Here is a 24,439-nt window from a genome sequence, read left to right as displayed (position 1 = left end):
GTTTGGCATTAAAGTTTAATCACGTATTTCAAAATTCTTGAATTTATTTTTTAAGAAAAACCTTTAAATTAACATATATTTTTATATTTTTTTTTTTTAAATATATTTATATTAAAAATAAAAAATATTTTAATATATATTTTAAAAATGTAGTATATGTTCTCACATAGTCACATGAATGAACTACACATGCTAAACTTTTCATGAGCCCGATCTTGGCCAAAGGTATACATTTAATAAAGGTACATTTTTCACTTCAAATATTTCAAGGAGAATGTGAAAGAGATACTCACAATTTCAATCCTTTAATTTATAAAAATTTATAGTTTAACTCCTTTACTTTTTTTTTTTTTCATTTTTTTAATAATAATTAATCAAGCACAGTTCTTGTCCCTAAATTACCCTTTTATGTAATATTATCAATATCATATCATTAATCAAGAAAGATATTTTCAAAGTAAAAAACATTGGTTGATTAATTTTTAAAATGACTAGAATTAAAGTAGAAAAAACTAGTTAAGGGATTAGGAATTTTTTTTTTTTTTTGCTTTTACCTTGACTTTTTTTTTTTTCTAAAAGGTATAACCAATAACTCAGTGTTTATAGGCTTAGTCAAGTACTAATCCTAAATATATATAGGCTGACGAGATGCCAAACCTATTATTTTTGGGTTTAGCCAAGCGCTGAGCTCAGATATTTATGAATTTGACGAGTTTTCAAACACATTATATTTAGGCTCAGTTAAACCCATGTTTTTTTTAGTTCCAAAATAATTTTAGGCTATATAATTATTCTAATAAGTCAGAGATATTTTATTATGTGATGAGTCAGAGATATTTAATATACACTACAACCTCTTTCTCTTCAAAAAAAATAAAAAAGAAGTTTCATGGGCTATAAAAGAGGCGAAGTTTTCTCTTAAATAAGGAGTTGAATCTCTATTTTCCATGATATATTTATTTTTAAGATGGTTTTCTAAAATAAAACAGTTTTTTCTTTAAAAAACTACTTACTTAAATATAGTAGAGTTTTTCAAATTCACCAAATGAAATATTTTATACATATTAAATACCAGTCACCAACTACCTTAACTATAAAATATAAATTAAATTGTTATATATACTAAGAGATTAACTAATTATTCAAGAGATAAACTTCCAAATTACTTGAATTTACTATGACAACGTCACTAGCCAGTATGTTTTTTTTGTTTTTATTTACCAAGATAATGGTTAGTTTGAAGGTAATTGGATCAAGTCGATACATGGAGGGTAGCTTGACTTGATCATAATCATGGCCGCCAGCCATGTCCACTCAGTCAGGTTAGATTTTCTACCTCAAACATTTGTAGATATTTTAGTTTACTTCAAGGAAGATGGAGGAGAAAGCTGGTTGTCAAAGTTAGTACAGTAATATTTATCAGCTGAGTAGACGACTCGGAATATTTTCAGCTTTGCAATATCGGTCCCCATGGAAATGACACAAAAGCTAGCTGGCTGAAAACTGCAGCAAAGCCCTAATATTACCCTTTACTTTGATGAAAGCTGAAAATGTAATATACCCAAGCAAACAAATTTTTATCTCACTGAACTTCACCATCTGTGTACTGTACATCCTTTTTCTGTCTTTATTTTCCTTTCAGCTTTATTATTCATAGAAAACCCATCACATGCAAACAGTAACCATCTGCTTACTTTATTGTTTTTTTTTTTTTTTAAGTATTTTCCGTAGTAATTACATCTTCTTCTCCATCACATCATCAACCTGTCATTCTCTTTCGTTGTCATTCACAGTCGTATCCTCTCTCCCCCCATCACATTGCTTGCAGATATTAGCGGGTACTTAATTGAATTTATGGTCAGTTTATACGTGTAAGGAAACATAACACTTGGTACACAAATGAAAGAAAGGGAGAACAGAGTAGCAAGCAACGGTGGCTCCAGCCTGCCCACCGAACCCCTCGGAGGGACATGGTAATGATCATATCATAAAAGAAAACGATAGTCAACAAAGGAAAATCTAAGAAAAAAGAGAACAGAAGAAGAAATAATGATTGATTGTCGCAGTTAAATATAACATAGCTATAAGAACTGTCCCGAGAGTTGGCTCGGTGAAAATTCAAGGCATGGGTTAGATGGGTTGATATGGATCAATCCATGTTTTGATTTAAAGAAAATACTTGAAACCATGTCAAGTTAAAAAAAAAAAACTTGGTTTTTTAACTGATTTGATCTAGGTGAAGCCACAAATCAACGGGTTATCATCCGTTTGTAGTATAACTAGAAAAAACAGTACTTACAGAAGAATGAGCTGTTTTTTCTTGGATCCTTTCTTAGCCTTGCCTTCTTGTTTCTTGATTCTCTGGGCTGTCTAGCTGTTCGGTGCAATAATTTAAAGAGAAATTCACATTGGTTAGGACACGTTCACATTGACATTTGCCTGAACATTAAATCTAGTTTGTTGAGTCGTGGCCCCAAACGGTGCGCCGAATTCCCACAACCATTGGATTTGTGGGTTCCAGAATCCAATGGTGGTGGAGTTTGGAGAAATTTTAGCACTGCTCTTAACATCGACCGTTAATATTAGCAAGAAAAAGTCAAAAAGATGGTTGCAAGTTGGACCCCATACTACCAGAATTTCAGGGATTTTGAGGACAGTACAGATACATTGAAGGAAAAATGCTCTTGAGGGGAAAGTTCTTAGTTGAGACAAGCACTGACAAGGCGAGCCACTCTTGTCAAGCAATGTTCTGGCGATGGGGTGAAAATATTGCCAAAAGTCCAGAAAGAAATTTGGAAGTATATCCTACAAGATGCTAGCTAGTTTCTGAGTAAATCTTGGATTACTTTCATTGATTCCCTCCTGCTTTCACCCATTTCACCGCAACAAATCATCACTTCGGTGGGCCTCTAAAGCGCTTGCAAAGCACTCGGAGGAGGGATCGAGGAGACAAAGCAATAGAATTTACCACTCGAAAACGCCATCTCCCATCTGCTGGTTAGATGAGAAATGCGAATGCGGTGTAGCAGTCATATTGAGCTTTTCCATATCTATCAAAAGAAGGAAAAAGGTAACACCTTTGTAAAAGACTAAAAAAGTCATTGCTTGAACGCACTCCGCCTTAGGGTACACCAGGCAGGCCAAAGCCCCCCTAGTGATGCCTTCACATGCCCACCTTGGCGGTGGCTCCCTCCCTTCCCTCATGATTTCAACACTATAGACCTGTGAACGAGAAAGGGAGAGGAATCTATGTGTGTGTGAAGATGGGAGATAAAGGTGTTGGGCAATGAACACATATCAGTACTGTTAGGGCCATTCCCACCCCCTTTTGGACAGTGATGAATCATGTCTACTGGATCCTACCATGGGTGGCCTCACACACACCCTTGTAGATCATCTTTTCTGGTGATGATGCTCTTGACCGCTGGCAGATTTCAGATGGGAATGTCTGACTATTAAACACTCTTTTGCTTAATCTTTATTGAATCATGTACACGCACGCTTGACAGGGAGAAAAGCACAGCGAATGCCATAATACTGCTCTACTAATAGGACAAATATCACAGGATATTAATACATATATCCAGATGTGTGTACTAATTAACACTACGAACATATAACAAATATTTTTGTAACTAGTTAAAGACTAGCAAAATTCCTACTTAGCAAACATTGGGGCCAAAACCTACGAACTCATTAGCTCCATCGACGGAGATTTGAATCCCTTCTTGTTGAATGTTTCCGAGGATGGAAAGTGCTGAAGGGGAAGGAGCAAATGCAAAACAAAAGGTCCCTGCATCGTCTACTGGGATTAAAAAGTTATTTGCTGGAAGGGTTAGAATTGGCCCACCTGAGAAGTAGAAGGAGACGGTTGGTACCCGGACAGACAAAAACCCGAATAAGTTATAGCAAGTATCAAATATGGATACTCCAGAAGCCCGGGGGAGGTTTCCGGTTTGGTCTATGAAAGCATCACGAAAGGCCTCGTAAGCCACCGTAGGAAACCGAGTCACAGCCGTCCCGGTGTCCATAACAACACCTCCATTTCCCAGCTCGGTTAATTTGAACATGTCTTCAGATATAGGCACCTTCATGTCTCCAACACCAAGACCCGAAAGCCCGATATAGTAATAGCTCGGTGAGTGTGGGTTTCGGATCAAAGGAATCCAGGCAGCTCCCACGGGCATTGCTTCAGACCCGAATTCCAAAAATCCATTCGAATTAGTCACCCTGCTCACTAAACAGTAACTAAATGCATTCCCCCTTTCCCTACTCAATTGACCCACAAATGACATGGATCCTCCTCCAAGACCCAATAACCCGGCAGCACCAACAAACATGCCCTGGTTCATATGCCCGCATCCGATAGCCACATTTTGAACCACGGTTCTTCCCAATGTAAGTGTTTCGAGGGCAAGAGTCCCTTTTGTGGACGACCCATCACCATATGACACCTCGTAGCGACACCGACCCGAATTACAACCCGCATTCTCAACCTGGTCACAAACCGCAGAGCTGCAAGACACCCCCATAAAAGAAGCTGAGTCCGCCGGGTCAAACAGCGGGTCAGTTTGATGATAACATTGGGTGCAAGGTTTACATTGAACCCATACAATATCACTACCTGAATCAATGACCATGTATTGACTTCTTGGTGGACTTCCAACTCCTATTCTAACAAAATATTCCCCACTACCTTGGTCCATGCCTGACACCACCTCCGACCCAAAATCGTCCACCCCATAGCCGGTGGCACTGCCACTTGAAACGCGGCGGATAAGGCTAACCACCCTCTTCACGTCTCTTTGCATGCGTGCATGAAAAACGTGGCTATGATTGTGAAACTTGTTGTTGAAGGATACCTTGTCTCTGTGGACAAGTTTCAGTTTCTGCTTTCCCTCACTTCCACTATCGTTTGGACTATTCATGGATAGTTCTTGATACTGGGATGCTTTTAGAGGCCTAATCTTTGTTTCTGTTATTGCTTGTTTCACGTTCAATAATTGAAAATCAGGGTACGAACTGGTTTTGGTTTTGGTTTTGGTGATGGTGTTATGAAGAGTGGTGGCGGTCGATGTGGTGGTGGTGGTGGTACATGTTACAAGATGTAGTAGCATCGCCACCACCAAGAGAAGTAGTGCTCGAGAGGCTGACATGTTTTTCATGTTTGGTGTCTTGTGGACCTTTGGGTCAGAGGCTAATAGCTAGCAAGCACTTCTTGCTTTGGGGAACGAGAGGGAGGGGACGGATTTATTTGGTTTGGGTCATGGAAAGGTGTAGAGAGAGAAAGTATGTGTGTGGGGTTTGAAATAATTGGAGTGATGGGTTACTGTATGTTTCTTTTGGAGTTATGTTTTAAGATTGATTTTGTGGAGAGTTGTTTTGTTTTGTTTTTTAGAAGGAATTAGTATTTGTTTGTCATTGTCATAAATTTTTTGTTACGTTTTAAAAATTCTAATTTTAAAAAACTTATAAATTATAGATTTTCTATCAAAATTTCAAGAAAATTCTTCAATACAAAACTATGATATATATATATATATATTAAAAATTTATAATTTATAATTGTGGTGAAATAAAAACAACACTGCATTACATAATAGAAATAAAATAGCCTTAATGGCCTTGAATATCTTTTCTACTTTTAGGAAAAGGTGATATATGATGTATGGTGACCATAGAGTGCATCAAATCATGAACACAACCAGCTGGCTAGGGCAACACTTTTGTATAGAAATTAAAGTTAATTTTCTTGATTAATTATCTTTTAGAACTTTTTCCCTTCACCCCATGATCATCCTTACAATTCCACTACCATACTCATGGCAAAGGTAACTCACGTGTGTATGATTGCAAAGTTTCATTTATATGTGATAAACTAATCCTTGGTTTATAAGCTGTAAAAAGGCTTTATTTAATTAGTTTTATATGCATAATTTTACTCTTATTTATAAACATATTTTTAACGGACCTAAAAAACCCTTATAACCCTCTTTTTTTGGACACGTCCAATGGAAGGAGCATGCCCCAAGTGGGGGCTTGACAATTTGACAAGCCCGGGGCACATTGAGTCTGACGCTAGTTAGATCCATACGCGATTGAGCTTGACAGTGTGCCAAGTCCCTGCACTCTAGGTCTGGTGCCAGTCAAACCCAAAACGCTATTGGGCTTAGCAGTGTGCCGCCCCTTTGGCACCCCCATGAGAATGTGTATCCTCTCTTGGAACGTCTAAGAGAATGAGGTAATGTAGGTCTAGCAAACATACGAAACCTAAGGCATTTGTACTTGGCATTTCGCTAAGTCCAAGTCATTTAAACTTGGTAGTCAGTCAAGTCCACAATAACATGAGTGAATGAAAAATACCAAACCCAAGTTATTTGGACTTGACAATTAGTTAAGTTCAAAGTAACGCATGTCTGACAAGAAAATCAAACCCAAAATACTTGAACTTTACATTTAGCCAAGTCCAAAGTAACAATCATCCTCCCTTAGGCATACCCAAGGAAATGACCATCCTCCTTGGGGAATGCTCAAGGGAATGAGGTGATGTGGGTCTGACAAACATGCCAGACTCAAAGCACTTAAACTTGGCAATTAGTTAAGTCCAAGACAACAAGAATCTGACAATCATGTCAAACTCAAGGAACTTAGACTTTGCAGTCAGCCAAGTCTAAGATAACACGTGTTTGGCAAACATGTTAAACCTAAGATACTTGGACTTGATAGTTAACCAAGCCTAAGGTACTTGGACTTGACAGTTAGTCAAGCCTAAGGGAATGACCGTCCTCTTTTTAGTATGCCCAAGGAAATGGTCGTCCTCTCTTAGGTCTAACATCGTGAAATAACTCAACCTCAATGAATTTAGCTACTTTTGACGTCTTATATCTTAATCTCCTTACACCTTTTAGGTGTATAAAAATTCTCCAAGAACCCACCACATTCTCATCAAATATTAATATAGATGTAAATGATATTTATCCCTAATTAAATGCTATTAGGGTAAGATTACATCTTTTAGATGTATAAAAGTCCTCCAAAGACCCATTATATTGCTATCAAATATTAATATAGATGTAAAAAATATTTATCTCTCATTAAATGCTTTTAGGATAAAATTACACTTCAAACCTTCTTCTTTACAAAATGATAAGACTCATGGGTTATAAATACACCATGAGACTTTTAGAATAATTTTTGACAATCTTTATTTTTTACTGCATATATATTTTAGAGCATCTCTATGTAGAATATTTTTGTATTTTCTCTTTCTAAAAATATATTTATTTAAGCATTGGAGAGTCCCACCTCTATTAAGAAATCTTTTGCAAGTATCAGTTACAAGCCACCTTAACCTATCAAGCACCAAGTATAAGCTATCACCTACCTTGATTAGGAAGATTGAACGAGATTGCTAGGACCAATTGATTAGCCGATTATTCAACCCGGGAGCTATATTTCTAGGCTAGTTGGATTTTTGGACTTTACTTAATCACTTATAGACCTAACTGAGGACAGCTGTGGCCATCTTTATGTGATCTTCACTCTGGATGTTATTATTTAGTAATGGAACTTGTGGTGGCAGTAGTGGAGCTTGCATAATTTCATCCTGAGAGATTGCAAGAAACCTATAAGGGTTAACATAAGTGGTAGAGTAATTCTCCCAAGTCATCAGACGTGGGGATTTTTTTCTGAAAAAAACAAGAATTTTTGTATCGAGCAAAGCACTGGTGTGATTTGGCGCACCAAATTACATTTATACAACATAGAATGGATTAACTACTAAAATTCAAAGACTTTTCTCTAAATCATGATGCTTAATCAATTAAAGCTTTGTTATTATTCCTCTTGATTGATCAGAAAAACAAGGTCTAATCATGTTTCCAAGGAAAAGCAGGTTGCCCAGCAATACTCTACGTTAGCACCACATATTAGTATGATCTTTCCTACAGAGGAAACTGGGTAAAAAAATAAAAACAAAAACACTTTTAGCCCATCATGCATTTAAATCTTCAACATATCAAAATGTAGAAGATTTTTACTTAGTAGAGGAAAGTTAATATATGCATAAGGATCTTGTCGACTCCCTTCTTTTTTTGTGAATGAGCTGTCCAATTATCCCAGCCTTGAAAACGTTATTCTCTTCTGTGCTTTTCCTTGTCAGTTAATCTAAAAAGTATGGGAATTCCATGCCTCCATGGGCATTGTATCAGGTTCAGTACATACATGATAATCCTAGTATATGTACACAAACTTTGTGAGTCTTTTTTGGGATTTTAATGATGCTAAAATTAAATTTTTTTAAAAAAATATTTTTAATATAATTTTAAATAAAAAATATTTTAAAAAACAAACACCACAGTTTATAAATTGAAGACAAAGCCAGCTGCAGGCATTCTTTAATTTTATTGTTAGAATGGAAAAAAGATAAGAAACCCAGGAAAGGAAGTATAACAAAAAAAACAAATATAAGTGATTAAACTAACAAAAGTATGATTAAACACTGCAATTAGTGATGTTTCAACTGAGGTTAGCAAAAGGTAATCTCTTTTGCCTTTATTTCTTTTCATATAAATCCAAATCAACCAACCATGTCTTTAAGAATAACCTTCATAGGCATAGCCTTTTCACAAAGTGAATACCACCTTGTTTATTCAAATTCAGGATGCTACAATCAGCATGTGTGCATACATATGCCTTTGTTTTGTAACCAATGACGATTTTTTTGTTGGAGATTACATCTTTCCATGGCTTTATGCTAATAATCCAAGAGGCTCTGTTAGGTGAAAGGGTAGAGATATGGGATGTTTGAAGATAACGGTATGATTATAGTTGTTTTTCAATTGAAAATATATTAAAATTATATTTTTTTTTAATTTTTTTTTAAAATTAGTATTAATATATTAAAATGATATAAAAATATAAAAATATATTAATTATTTTTTTAAAAAAAATAAAAAACAATCTGGTGCTTCGAAAACCATCCTACAACTATTATCAAGGAAAAGCAAGAGGTTAGGAACTCAAATCAGTTTTGATGTGTGAATGTTCAAGGTGTTACCCGATCTTACTTTATTTTTTTGCTTACATGTAAACCAAAACTAATCCTTTCCTTTAATGATTTAAAAAATGCACCCCATGAGAGAGGCCGTCTTATAGCTAGGGGTGCCAATTGTCAACCCTCAATTGGGAAAATTATTAAAAAATAAGATTTTTGAAGATTATATATCAAAATGCCCTGTTGAAAATATAATAAAATTAATGAGGGTGTTGTGTTTTGTTTTCTTATATAATAAAAATAAAAAAGAAAAACAAATAAAGGAGGGGAAGAAAAGGGTTGTATGCCATATTATAATCTAAATATTATCAATAGATTCATTGACGAACATATTTCATAGGTACTTTTATCTATAACAATAACACGTTAAAATTGTTTTTTCACTTATTGATTTCTAACTGTAATTTATTCTGTAATATTTCATTGATGTATACAAAAACAAATAGCAAGGTAATATTCTGTTGGTAAATATATTATTGTAATCTTTTGATGGTATTATTTTTATTGATATTTTTGTTTATGTTTAATAATTTTCTGGCAGTGATTAAATTGTTTGGGTTCTATTTATTAGTTTTGTCTAGAAAATTAATTAAGTACTACTAAATGAGCATTAAATTGGTTTTTTTTCTTTCTCCCTATTTCAAGCATTTTGTTTTTTATAGGAAACACAAATCCATCACTTGACAAGGGTTACAGAAACAATAAGATCATGATCGAAATAAAATATCAGCAAGCCTTGCAAATACAAAAAAATAATTATATCTTTTAGCAACTACTTTACAACATCATGTTTTAATTGAATATATCAATTTTTTATCATTAGAAGATTTATTTTTAGTAATGACTATTGCTACTTGGCAATTACAATACATAAATATAAAAGATATTAATTTTTTTTCTAATGGAATTTCAGTTAAAAACTTTCTCAAGCCAATTAACTTTATTTCTTGTTGATTTCAAAGCTATAAATTTTGATTTCATGATGGATTGATCGATTAGTAGGGGATGTATAGGGGTTGCTAGGTGTGTTTATTTTATTTTTATTTATGATTTTCTTGATTTCTGAGAAAGTTGTGGGGATAAACATTGATTGTTTTTGTTTTAATTATTTTTGAAAACATGACTATTTTTATAAAGAGTGATCATCTTGCAATCATTGGATTGAGCTGAATCTATTTTGTTGTTAATACTACAAAATTATAAATATATATATATATATATGGATATATATTATATTGTTATAAAAATATATTACTTGAATCTATTTGACATTAAATAAAGAAAATTAGTCTATAAAATATATAAAAACAACAATAGACTATATTATTATTATTATTATTATTAACATGGGTATCCAGGTGAATTTGCGCATATTTCAACTAATCCTATAAATCCTAAAGTTAATGACCATGTAAGTTTTTATTGGTCATCATATGAGCAATTATAGGGTTCGAATCTGAGACCAGAAAGAGAGCAAACCTCCAATAAACTATATTTATTAATATTATTAGAGTTGGTATAATACAAGAACCTATAATAGTGTTAAGATAAAAAATTATAAAAGATGAATTCAAGATACCAAATACTCTCTAAACCATATATAAAATATATTTTTGAAAAAAAAAATCCCAATTGACTTGATTGCAAAAAAACATTCAAATCTTTGTTGAAAAAAACCCTGCTATTTACATCAAACAAAGTTATATGATTTTCTAACATATATTAACTCGAACAAAACGTTTTACGTAGAAATTACACCTGCATAATCACGATTTTACAACTAATTCATAGTCTATTTAAACATTATGTTTGTGTTAATTACATGGGTTTAATTTATACACACATTACTATGAATTATTATTATAAATTGGTTTATAATTGGTATCTTGACATTTTAGCTCCATCATATATTATAAACAAGGATCCCTAAATGATCATGCTCAAAAACATTCTGGCAAAACCATTGACGCACCCCATGATGATCCACTGTCGTGAATTCTAAATGCTCTGTCACCGCCAGAAACTCTCTTTGTCCAAACTAATATCGGCACTTGACATTAAATGCCCAACACATTGTTATGACTTGAATGAACTCTCAGACCATGTTTGGGCAAAAGTGTTGTGGACCCGGACCAAACATTATCATTATGTCCCACTGGTTTCATTCTATGCTCCTGTGGGGATGGTTTGTGTATTTTAAAATTATTATTTTAGATTGTTTTGATGTTTTAATATTAAAAATATATTTAAAAAAATAAAAAAAATTATTTAGATATATTTTAAAACAAAAAACAATTACTATCGCAGGGGTGGAGCTAGGATCATTTGTTAGGAGGGGCCAAAATTAATATAATAAAATATAATATTTATTTTAATTTATTATCTATGAGTTGTAAAAAAACCCTGTATAATTTAGTTTTATTTCAAATAACTTACTACAAACATATAATAACTTTTGTATAAAGTAAAAGGTTCGAAACAATATCAAATTAAGTCAAAGCAACGAAGTTAATTTCATCTTCATAATATATTCATCACTTTAATGTCATTGGTCTTTATACCTATCAAATATAAACATACAAAGTATATAAGAAATATTAGTTAAAGCGAAGCGTTATTTATGTTCGATAAACTTTAAAATAAAGCAAAAAATAATAAAGAATGATTCTCACTAATCAACGCGGGTTCTTTGTAAACTGAAACGCATTGGAGTTGCTCAACCATAACTTTAACATTACACATTAGAGTTGGTTCATTAGGCTGCAAGTTATCAATATTTTTTTTTTCAAAAAAAAAAAAATCAAATTCTTCTGATTTTGTTCACGGATCAACCTAAAATCAAAACATATATCGCGAGAAAAAATTGATAATTTTGGTAGCTCTGTTAAAAACAAAACATTAAAAAAATCCAAGAGTAATCAAAATAAACCAATAAAATATATCTAATTAATTAGAAGAAAAAAAAACACTATAACAAGAATTCAAAAAACAATTGGTAAAACTAGCAGATCTGAGGAAAAAAATTAAGCAAAAATGATAGAATTATATATATAAAAAACCTCATTAAATTATTAACAAACATCTCAAAACAAAACAAAAATAGATTTTAAATTTAAGTTACCTTATTTTGTTTGATGAAAAATAAATTAATTGGTGGCTCTGCTTCAATCTTTTCGTTAAAAATTTTACTTGTGATTTATATTTATATTTTAATTTTTGACCGGTTGCAGGATTTATTGTGCAAAATAATGATTTTATATTTACAGGATTTATATTAGGGCTGCGTAAAATAATTCAAAGAAAATTAAATTGAAAAATCACACTTAATTATTGTAATAAAACTCACCTTTTTAGAATAAAAAACCTTCTGCACACTTAATTACCAATAAAATATATATATATATATATATATATATATCTTGTAGAAGCAGTAGCCGGTAAGTGCAGGCTTGTTGGTTTTAAAAAACTCTAAATAACCACTCTTGAATTATTATTTAATTAGAGGTTTTTAACAATAATAAGTGGTTCTTCTTGTGATTTAATATGGATTCTTACCTTTTCTTTTGATATATATATATATATATATATATATATATATATATATATATATATATATATATATATATCTTTTTAGGGGGGGACCGGCCCCTGCTTATCCCCCTTCCTTCAGCGCCTGACTATCGCAATATCAACCTAGCACTAAATCAATACATGTAGGATGATACCAAGACCAATCATGAATCCACCATTAGTATAGTTATCAAATCCAACTTGAAGATTGAACCAATTAAGAAATCGGATCCCAAATTACATTAAAAAAATATAATTTTTTTTTTGTGAAAAAAAAAGGGTTTCAAATCATAACTAAGTTGAAGTATTTAAACCAAAAAGATTTTTTATTCCACATTAAAAAAACATAATTTATTTTTTTTGTGAACATAGAGTATATCTATTAAAAGGCTTCAAATCTTACATTGAAAAAATAAAATATTTTTCTAGTATTTATATAATGAATTTTGAAGAGGGTTAGTAACCAATTAAAAAAATATTAAAAAAATAATTTCTAGTTCGAGAAAAAACCACATTTAAAAAAAATATATATTTACCAGATTTTACCAGGTTTTACTTAATCTAGTTTTTTATCTTATTCGAATTGGTCTGGCCATCAAATTAATTGGGTCCTAGATTGATGCATCTCATCGGTCTCATCGGTCTGGCTTCAATAATTATGAGCACGAGTTGATGATATGATCATGAGTCTTGACCTCAAAATCATGGAAGGAAGCAATTTCCCCAGTTGGGGTCACGCGTACTGGTGGAGGCAGGCAGGGCATGCATGATATGAAGGAAGTTGCGATGCCCCAGAGCATAAGAGATGAACAATAATTGCACATCATGATGGAGTCCCTGTTGCTTTTAGATCGCACAATCATGTGCATTCTCGAGTCAAGATGATCAGAGCAAGGGCTCGAAACAGTTATTTTTCAAAAGCAAATCCAATTCTGATTAATATTCAAAGTTATTTTTCAAAAATACCCTCATCTTTCTTCCCTTCTACAAGATCCACATCAAGAAAGCTGCAACAACTATTACAAGATAGACAAATGGTTAACTTTGGAAGATGGAAGAAATGTTCGAGTTAGTTTTTATTATTTGATGTTGTGAGATTGCCTCTGCATCAGGCAAATTTGATTAATTTTTTTATGTCTTATATTCACGATAATATTATTTTTTATTATTAAAAAGATTATTTTATATATTTTTATATCTAGGATCAGACTTGTATCAACGATACTAGTAAAAAGAGAAATATTATGGCAAGGAAACAATTAATTCAGCGGGAGAAAAAGAGGCAAAAATTAAAATAAAAATATTATTTAATTCATCGATCCTCAAAAAACAAAATAAGTAAAGTTCCGTCATTGAGAGATAAATGAGAAATTCATGGAATCAAAAGTATTTTGATATTTTTATTTTTAAAACCTGATTGTATTTATATTTCAAAAGTATTTTTATATATTTATATTACTTTAGTATATTGATATTAAAAATAATTTTTTTAAATAAAAAATATATATTTTTAAATAAAAAATAATTATTATCATACTTTTAAATAAAAAACACAATTAAAAACACACCCATATCTATAGTAAACACGGAGTTTTAATTACATATTGTATTTATAAAACTCAAAATATAAAAAGCTAAAAGAAGTCTTCGAGAAAGACAAAAGGGAGGAAACTATTAACTTAAAAGGACAAAATAAGGCCTCTGCTTTTAATATTTATCGTCTTGCGGGTTATGTACATGGTTACAATTACAACTCATCACGCCATTTTCCACCCTCTCTCTCTGTCTCTCTGACACACACTCACACACACACACACACACACACACACACACACACACACACACACACACACACACACACACACACACACACACACACACACACACACACACACACACACACACACAGAGAGAGAGAGAGAGAGAGAGAGAGAGATTGCCAGCACTAGATCCTTTCTCCATTGTCAAAACATCACGCACAGCCTCTCTTTCTCTATCTCTCATGTGTTTGAATATAAATAGTCTACATATTGTTTACGAAAAATCAAAATATAAAATAAGAAGAAAATTTCAAAGGAGACACATACCTTTTATTTATTTATAAAATAAAGCGTACAGCCTCCCCATAAACCATCCTTCAGCTACGTAACCCATCTATACAAGTACCCATCACACCAATGGTTTATGTACATAGAAAAGAAGTAAAAATACTGAATTATCTTTGATCATAGTAATTAATTATAATGAACTATAAGGGCAAACATATTTTACCCCAATAACAAGTTTATCAATTTTTTATTTAAAGGATAAAATAGTAATTATATTATCATGGTGAATAATAATATATATTTAGATGCACATTAACATCAACTTTTTCTCATAATGGGTGGAAGTTTAGTTCAAAAGAAAAGATTGTTCATAATCCGGTGTCTTATCTACTCTGTAATGGCGGCTGACCTCATTCTTTTTGGCAGAATTCTACCACACAAAATCATGTAAGATTTGCATCCAAGTGATTATCAAGGCTTATAAGGGATACAAATTCCTTCAAATCATATATTTACAAGCTATACAGCATGCTTTAGGTGTTCTAACAGCTATTTGCTCCTAGCAACTTCAAATTTCAACTCATCAAGATTTGGTGATCCTCCTTTGAAGCACTTTCAAGCTTTATTAAGATTACGATTTTCATCAATTTTAAAAGATATAACTCAACTGATCAGGTTATAAATTTACTTTTAAAAAACCATCAATTCTAATCTTACAAATCTCAAGGTCACTAGAGGCTAACATGATCATTAACTTCAGAACATATGAGATTAGTTGAAGTATATAAAAGCTAACACAATACCAATATAAATAATAATAATAAAGGGATTAAGATTCCCATCACATGCATGGTTACATCAGTACTCCACGGGTTTATTATTTTCAAGTAGAACGGTATTCATCATTTTATACACAGGCGTGCTTAGGGCTTTTCATAAATATATAAAGGAAAAACTTAAATGAAAAACTTGAAGGCATAATTGGGTCTTAGCTGCTGAGATTTTCAGGCCTGGTTCAGTGACATACCCTGTTTTAAACAGCTCTCAATCTGTGTACATGCTGCTCAATGGTACGAGGAGAAGACAGCCTCAGGCCATGCCCAAAGGATATCACTAAATGATCTTTAATTTACACTGAAAACTAATCTATCAACAGCAACATTTCAAACTTAAATATGATTTGAAAATCTTGAACATGCCTCTCCACCTTGCTTGTTGTCCCTTGAAAATGCGTTCATGGACAATGAAAGGGTGATTATATAAATGGAAATCAAGAATAATATAGTGGAGGGCATCCCAAAGAGATAAATCAAGATACGGGGGATATTCATTTGTGTTAAAGAATATATAGCCACGACAAGGTCAACAAAAAATGATAGCATTGAAAATTAAGAAAAAAGACCTAGGGTTGGTGTGTCACAAACACAATAAAAAAATGGAGTTGGGGAGTAAAGAAATGTATGCATCTTCACAATAATTTAGCCATTATTACTACCTAAAAGTTGCCATTATTTTTAATTCTATCACTAAAGTTTTATTATTAATTCTTTTTTGTCTGCTTCTTAGCACACCCCAATAATCACACCAGAAATTGGACCTTGACACACGCATGGATATATTAACACATTTATTATTCTGCCATATATCTCCTTGAACACTGTGAGGCCATGCTTAATTATATCACTTTATTGTACGTTGTTTTCTTACATAATTATTTTGCTGATCAACGATAATTATCCTGTGAATCATGAATGTGATACAAGGCTCTTTACTTGTTTTGATACAAGGCTTTTAAGAGCATCATGTTGATACAAGGCTTTTGTTAAATTTTTTTCAGTGGTTGAGTAATTGCTAGATGGGTAAAATGTACATCAGTGACATTCTTCACAAATATATTTTCCAAATTTTATATGAAACTTGAATTTAAAAAGAACAAGAAAAAAACCTGGAAAATATACCATGCCATTTCATATCCAATAAAAGAATCTATAAGAACAACAAAGCAAATACAGGGACAAAACGAGGCCCTATAAATTATACATGATGGTTTCTGCAATACAAGAGAACCAGATGCTCAATGCATCGCAACAAAATCCTGTGATCCTGGTCAAAATGGAAGTTCAACATGAAACAGCACACCAGAAAGAAAAAGATGTGCTGCCATGTTTTCCTCATCAAGGGAGCTGCGCAACCCATTCCCAGGTCTATGGTGTATGCAACTGGTCAGATGCAATTCACTCGATTGCAGGTCTCAATCATGTTTACAACAAATACAACAAGTCGGGAAAGTCAGCTCTAAGATCTCTCTCGCATTTTGGCTCTAGCAAAAATCACTCCTGCCAGAAGACCTACAAAAGTAATTATTTTTGTTAGCTCCAAGATGTTCAAGAGTGCCTGCAGATGTACACCTTCTACAGGTGTGTTGCGCGTGCATGCTATAGTGCTTATGCATTTCTTACTCTTAAGCAGGCTAAACGAAGAAATGTTACCGAATAAAATGCTTGCTGAGTTTTGCAAACTGGTGGGCACGTGAAACAGGAGGATGCCGGCGACAGACAGAGGAATCTTGTTCAGTGAACCCACAAGACTGCAGATTAAGAATCATGGATTAGAAGTGCCTCTACTACATCTTTCTGTAATTGACTATTGTTTATTTTTTAATCCTTACCTATATGTGGTAGCCCCTGTTTGATGAAGAAACCACATAGAAGTGAAGCTAATTGCCAGACCCAAAAAACCACTTAACGTCACAACCAACCAAAAGGTAGGTAACCTCAAAAGTGGTCTGCGAAAGGATTATGACATTTAATTAGAAACTTTTAATAATCCATTAAAAGAATACACAAATTCAACTGAAAAAATAAATCAATTTAACCAAGTTTGAGACCAAATTTTTTCTCTCTTTATTCAATATCGAAGATAATTAAAGAAAAATGATACATGTATTCTTCAAGTTGACAAGAAGTTAAATGCAAGTTCTCAGAAAGAAATCTAATCTAGAAAATTTGAGAAGACCAGAAGAGGGCAAAAACAAAATAAAAAACAATAAATTTAGCAACAAGTATGAGTTCTAGGTACACAGGGAAGAAGGTGGTCAAATGATGATTCAAAGCTGAAATGGCTAATTAGGCCCTATGAACATCCCGATCATGGACAGACCAAAACACTCATATTCATTGTCAGAATATAAAGTACACTTTCACAAGCATAAAACCAGCAGTAAAGTATGTGAAATGGAAACGGATAAGAGAAACTCACGTTCTGGAGAGATAGTCCACTTCATTGAAAACAAAAATAAGAATAAGCCCCAGTGGCAAAGAAAGGGTATTATTTAGCATAACCATTGAAAACTCATTCAAGTTTCCAGATTTTGTGACTTGCTTGGCTGTATCCATAACCCTGCGTAGAGTCAGCTGTGGCAACAAAATCAAAGAAACAGAAAATCTATCAGCTGCAGTTTAGAATTAAAATGAAACATGGCATGTTAACTGAGACAGCTGATAAAGGATAAGCGTATCAAATGCATAAACCAACTTTATTCTACGCATCAATATGAAATAAGTGTGTAAAATGAAATATGAGTATTTAAATCCTGATAATATATAACAAAATGATATAATATTTTAACAAATTAAGCTAAAAAATGAAGGGAAACCAAAGTACAGAAAGCAAAACCTCTAAGTTATGTACTTTACCGAATAAGATGCTGTTAGGAAACAGTTAAGGATCTGCCATGCATAGCCAACAGCATGGAAAGAGAGATCAGTAATTCCTCCAGAAATGGCTGATATAATCTGCACAAGGAAAACAGAAAAAATGAGACCAAGTGAAAAGGGCCAAGTTGGAGAAAAACAAGAACGATTACATGCATAACATGAAAAAATATACCCCCTTCATTCTATGTCAATGCATTAAAATTTTCATTACTAAATATAATTTGACCCAAATAATTCAACGAGTCACATATCCTCAATGCCAGAGTTAAAACATCCATTCATTTCCCCCTCTTATCGTATTCACAATTTTATCCACGCATCCCCAAATAAAAATACACACACACATACACAATGCATTCAAAGTCTCTCTCTATACATATATATTCCAGATATTCTTTTGTTGGACTCAATATTTTAAATCTTTTTAAGTAAGCATTCCACCATCAGTCCAAATGGCATAGCTTGTACCCATATGGCTGGTATACAAGAATAGATAGAATAGATAGGAGAATAATACAGGGAGATGCTATTGATGAGATCAACTACCAAGCTAACTGTATCATTCTAGGTAAAGTACTAATTCTTAAACCAACTAAATCCGAAAACCATCTTTGTAACAAAAAAAAACATACCATTAAAAACAGAGCAGCCCATACTCTACTGTCATGGTCCTTTTGGAATAGATACATTTCACCAAGAGCAGTTATGACATTAGTAACATTCTTCAGGACTGTGACCATGGCAACATTGATGTATTTCAAACTGCAGAAAGCACAGAATAGCAGGAATCAATGTAATCAGTAATATAAACATAGCCCCTAATTTATAATTCAACATCCAAACACAAGCAAACCAAAAATTGAGATCTCATAATTGGGAATGTAAATAACTATGCAAAACTATGACTTCTAGGTTTCTAGAAGGTTGCATCACATGTATGTGACTGCAAGTTTGTATCCAGGTTATAACAAGTGCCATTCAAGAAGTCAGACACTTTACTGAAGATGAAATGTGATTAAGGAGATTTTTTCCTCACATGCAACCTTATGTTAATGGACATAACTTTCGATATGATAGTTGGATCGGGCTGAAATTTTACTTGGATATTCTAGAAACCTTGTTTTCTATATAGTTGAAATTTCATACATCAAAGGTTGGAAAGGCCTTCAAATAATAAGGTCCAGAAGTTATTGTTTAGGATTTGCTATGTTGATTTTGAGTTCTTTTTCCTATTTAATTTAGATTTCTTTTATTATTTTTCCAGCTTTGTTTAAGATTTTTATTGCTTTTCCTTTATTTTCAGGTTTCCTAATTTGTTTAGATTAGATTTTAGGTTTATTTAAAGAGTTGTAATTCTCTTAGAGAGGTAGACTACATATAAAATATTCAACAATAAAATTTTGAATTAGGTTTCTGAGTGATCGTTTTTTCAACATAATTTTGTGTTCTTGTGCTTGCTTTTCGTATTTCTTTCTTGTGTTGTTTCCATCTGTGACTAAATGCAAATAGAAAATGATTAGGCATCCTCTCACCTATATATCATATTTAGTAATGAGCAAGCAACACAAGGAAACACTAATTTCAAATTCAGAATAAGATAGCACTTCAGGAATTCCAGATTCTAGAAACAGAAGTCATCTTGGAAAAAGTTCAGCTTCTAAACTAATAGGACTTCAGCAAAATATGTTAATTAATCTCCAATAGTCAATGAGAATGGGTATTTGTTATGAGAAAAAAAGAAGAAGAAGAAGAAGACAAGCTGTAGTTTGGTATTCCTGAACAAACCCATGTGAAAATCTCAGCCTAAAGTTTGAAAGATACCGCTGGAGTTTTAAGCATATGATATCCATGGGGACCGGCGTATGTTTCTTTCTTCATTCAAGTTAACAAATGCGAGAACATAAATGAGAGCCTCTTTACTCTTCATGTTCTTCAGAGTAACATGTTTTACTTCAGTACTTTCTTCTTGGAGATTTGCATAACAAAAATATTACATTCATCCACTCAAAATAGAAAGGTTTCCTAGTCATGTTGAGTGTTGTAACATGCAAAACCTTGAAAGAATGGCCTGTCAGTTTACAAACTGCAGGGTATAAGAAATATAAGACAGCAAACCAAAAGGTCAATTTATAAAAATGAAGATTCTCTCTAGTTTTATGCAAAATAATCAGTTTGTATCACTTAGCTCGATACTGAATCTAGTTCTAGGTAAATCGTACTTCAAGTCTTGCTATATATATATATATATATATATATATATACATTTCAAGTGTGATAGGATGCTGATAGCATATATGACATAAGCTGGTGAGTCATCCAGACAAAAAAAAGTCCAAATACCATTTAGAAATCCAAATGTCCAAACATTCTTTTTATTAAAATGAATGCACAAAATGGCTATACAGAAAGATCATAAAGCAGAAAAGATGTCATACCTAAACATGCTTGTGATAAGCATCCCGACAAATATAAAGTTTACAGGCAACCAGACCTTAATCAATCTCCAAGTTAGTGGTTCTGTTGATATTACACCCAGAAATCTCAACACTGACACAATAATAACTGAGATGAAATTCTGCAGCAGAGAAAACAAAGTTTCATGAGCTTTTAGAACTTATAGATATTGGAGTCTGTTTTCGATTCCTTGAGTTGAATGTGAGCAGGTAAAAACCCAAAAAATCAGTTTCAGAAACAAAAAATGACAAGTTGAATAATACACGAGTATGAAAAATTACCTGGTAAAGCATCAATGAAATCCCAGCATTAAAATCATAACTGGAAAGCACATATTTGTTAACCAGTATCATGCTGCAGGAGGAAATGCAATAAGCAATGCCAGAAAATAAGGCCTGATTCTGTATTCTAATTACACCTTTACTACGTGTTGGCTTATCTTTATCTTTTACCAACTTGCCGCCTTCCAAGTCAATTTCATCATTCTCATGAGATTTCATTGAAAAAGAATAAGATAGCCTGTATGAAAATAAAAGAAGATAAGGTATTGAACAACTACTGCAACTCTGATATAGCATTGTTGGTTGCATATCAACTAAACAGAGATGAGGGAGTAGAAGGAAAGGAAAAGAAAGAAGTAAAAGCCAGTTCAAGTATGAAAGATAAGGGATCCTAAAAAACTCTCACACCACAGAAAGTCAAAAGGACTCTGAAAAAAGCAGACATGGACAAATTTATGGCATTTGAGCATTCACAATATCATCAATGAACTATGTTTCAGTGCAACTGTCATATTCTTTTCTCATTTCAAATATTAAGAGGACCTCAGTTCAAGATATGCAGTGTCATAAAGGCTCCACTATCACATAATGGCTAACGAGAATGCACCCTAAACCTCTCCTGCTATTTATAAGCCTCAGTCCAAATGATACAGCAAGAATTGTTAAACATTATCATTATTGACAACTATAACGATTTATTGAGAACATTTCACTAATGTCTGGCAGACCTACTCCATTTCCATTGTAGTGCGCAAATTAGAACCTTCACTAAAAAACTTTCACTCTAAGTTTCTTACAATTGATTTTCATCTAATCATGAGGGCGTCATCATTATTTATAAAGCTCCAGGAACACACCCAACACCCAGAGTTTCCATGTCAGTATTGACAATGTTTTCAGTTCCTTGCCTCACAACACTGAAAAGGGAGAGAGAGAAAAAAGGAAAAGAAAACCCCACCCCAATGAAAGGTAGGGATAAAAAAAATGCTGATAACCATGTGTCATGCATTCAAAGCACATTTTGAATAATTATTTGAAAAAACTTCAAGCTTCAGAGTGCACTCTCAGCAAAGGCACCCTCTAGTACTGAACTATGTGTTCAGTCTGCATCTATGTACTCAACAATTCAAGAACATCTTTTCCTGATTTTCTAACAGATTTAATTAAACCCAGTCCACTCAATGATGTCTGGCTAACAAAAAATACATACACAGAAGGAGAAAGAGAGGAATGATTGAGGAAGAAAAGTAGCTTGAGCTCTCATTGTCCAAAGTACACAATCTCGACTGATCACTGACATGCAATATCAAGCAATAAATTGAGCAGATAAACTAAAATAATGATGGAAGCATACCTGTTAATTACTTCTCTTTTTAATGGACTCGAGGTCTGTTCCACCACCCCGTTTGACTCGTGAAGTTTCAGGATTCTTTCCTCATTTCGGTTAACCTTATCTGAATCATCTATGAGATTCCTTTCATAAAGAGAATCGGGAGAATCCAAAGAAATAGACCTTCAATATAGAACACAACATTACTTCCATTTCCCCGAAGTTGGAAACCATAGGTTCATCCAATGAAAAAAAAGTTGGAAACCATAGATTACAAAATGAATAGTACATGATATGCATAGTAAAAAGGGAACGAAACATATCATCTCAACAACAATCATTAAGTAACTATATTAGCATTGTCTATTGAGAATTTCAAAAATTCTAGCGTGGAAAGTTCAGTTCTTTATACTATCAGGCTCAACTACTCAAGAGCATTTAGAAGGAATAAAAAAATATAACAAAGACCAACTAGCCCTCCCATTCCTTTAGCTAAAATGTAATTTCTAGTCCTCAAAAAAGGGGAAAGCTAAAGGATATGAATTGTCTCCGTTGTGCACAACGCACCAGTCTATACAAGGCTAACAAATAAAATCAAGTGACCAACTTCAAAACTGCATTTTATTCCCACTTTGTAAGGAAAAGGCCTCGCAACAAAAAGCTTTGAAGCATTTGAGTTTCTGCTGCATGCACGTATCACTATCAACATTAACAGCATAACCCTTAAAAGAACGGCATGATCAGCTAATGTACAACAGGATCAAGGATACATGTAAAAAGAAGAAGAAGCCAAGTTGACACTTCTGCTTTCAATTCGAGATCATTGAGAGCCAATATAGGTGTACCCATCAATAGATTCTAACATCTTTCATTTCCCATAGGTTTCTGGGCAACCAAACTGTAACTTAAAAGCAAAAACTATAACTTCAAGTACCATTGTCAAATACATAAAAATATATAAAGAAACTAACTCTTTTTACAAATTAAAACAACCATCAACAAAATAGTTCCCATTTCATATCCAATAGAGAGCAATCAGAACAAACAGCAAAAGTAAACCAAAGAAGAAGGGAAAATGGAGGGATCACCTTGTACCCATTAAAGCTAAAAGTTTGGCAGCTCCATAAAACCCAGAAAAGGCCAAACTTTTAAATTAGAAGACACCAATTAAAGCCCTTTATGAGAAATATCAATTAAGCAAGAGGTCTTGTCCAAAAGAAGGAGAATTTGTGAAATTGAGAAGCAAATTTGAACCCTGTAGAGATTAGAACTAGAAAAAGCGAGGAAACCCAAGTTGGGTTCTTCAAACTTCAGAAAGAATTTGGAAAGCTGAATATGCATATAAGAGTTGTTCAGAGATGGATGAGAGTAAACTCAAAAAAGAAAGCTCCTTTTAATACATTAGATTTCAAGATGGATATTTTTTTAGTGGTTTCTTGGTCAAATGTCATGAAAGTGAGAATTTTGGAAATTAAAAAGGAAAATAGATAAGGGGAATTAGGAGAGAAAGATGCAGGTAATAAAGGGTTCTAAAGCAATAATTTGTAACACAAGATAATTTTGGTAGGGAAAAATATGGAAGAATTATAGTACTATGATCTAGAAAACTTACCTATTGAATAACTGGTTTTTTTTTTTTTTTTTTTTTCTAATGAGGTAGACACTTCTGATGAAATGGTTTCATCTGGTAAGTAACGTTGCAAATTTACTATTTTTAATCATGGCTATGTTTTAATTTCAGACATGGATGCTCGATCAATGGCCACAAGGGGATCCTTAATGCAAGTATTCTTCTAGTCTATTTGGATAATGAAATTGTTGTTTATCCGACTGTCAAGAGGCTGTTTGTAATTATGTTGTAATCTGTTTGCTAAAAACTATTATTATAATTATTTTTTAAAATTTTTTGAATGTATTAATATTAAAAATAATTTTTTAAAAAATAAAAAATATTATTTTAATATATTTTAAAATATAAATTATTT

The 24,439-nt window shown here is 32.9% G+C and overlaps 2 protein-coding genes across 3 annotated transcripts; both read right to left on the bottom strand.

Annotated features, from left to right (window-relative positions):
• Positions 1-3,445: 3,445 nt before the first annotated feature.
• On the bottom strand, positions 3,446-5,292 carry LOC118030322 (protein ASPARTIC PROTEASE IN GUARD CELL 2). Its single transcript, XM_035034383.2, has one exon. It carries the CDS (start codon positions 5,163-5,165, stop codon positions 3,663-3,665), a length of 1,503 nt encoding a protein of 500 aa, XP_034890274.1. The 5' UTR covers positions 5,166-5,292; the 3' UTR covers positions 3,446-3,662.
• An 11,327-nt stretch (positions 5,293-16,619) lies between these two features.
• Positions 16,620-24,086, bottom strand: LOC118030331 (GDP-mannose transporter GONST1). 2 transcript variants are annotated; one of them, XM_073409612.1, is made up of 10 exons: positions 24,067-24,086; positions 22,479-22,637; positions 21,125-21,362; positions 20,825-20,964; positions 19,022-19,151; positions 18,369-18,467; positions 17,932-18,086; positions 17,342-17,458; positions 17,163-17,260; positions 16,620-17,021 (listed from the first exon to the last, which is right to left on the bottom strand). In XM_073409612.1, the coding sequence occupies exons 3-10, from the start codon at positions 21,341-21,343 to the stop codon at positions 16,969-16,971; spliced, it is 1,011 nt and encodes a 336-aa protein (XP_073265713.1). In that variant the 5' UTR covers positions 21,344-21,362; positions 22,479-22,637; positions 24,067-24,086; the 3' UTR covers positions 16,620-16,968. The 2 variants fall into 2 exon arrangements, with proteins under 2 accessions (XP_073265713.1, XP_034890285.1); XM_035034394.2 differs by lacking the exon at positions 24,067-24,086 and adding an exon at positions 23,543-24,005.
• Between the last annotated feature and the right edge of the window lie 353 nt (positions 24,087-24,439).

Source organism: Populus alba, chromosome 5 (assembly GCF_005239225.2).
Source record: "Populus alba chromosome 5, ASM523922v2, whole genome shotgun sequence".
Classification (NCBI taxonomy): domain Eukaryota; kingdom Viridiplantae; phylum Streptophyta; class Magnoliopsida; order Malpighiales; family Salicaceae; genus Populus; species Populus alba.
The sequence above is the reverse complement of the archived record's forward strand: the minus strand, read 5'-3'. Positions and strand labels throughout refer to the sequence as shown.

Coding starts and splice junctions, on each gene's coding strand:
- LOC118030322 (XM_035034383.2), bottom strand. CDS start 5,165: ATGAAAAACATGTCAGCCTCTCGAGCACTACTTCTCTTGGTGGTGGCG.
- LOC118030331 (XM_035034394.2), bottom strand. Junction 20,965..21,124: donor TTTCATTGATGCTTTACCAG/GTAATTTTTCAT, acceptor TCTCTGCTGCAG/AATTTCATCTCAGTTATTAT. Junction 17,261..17,341: donor ACAGGGGCTACCACATATAG/GTAAGGATTAAA, acceptor CTTAATCTGCAG/TCTTGTGGGTTCACTGAACA.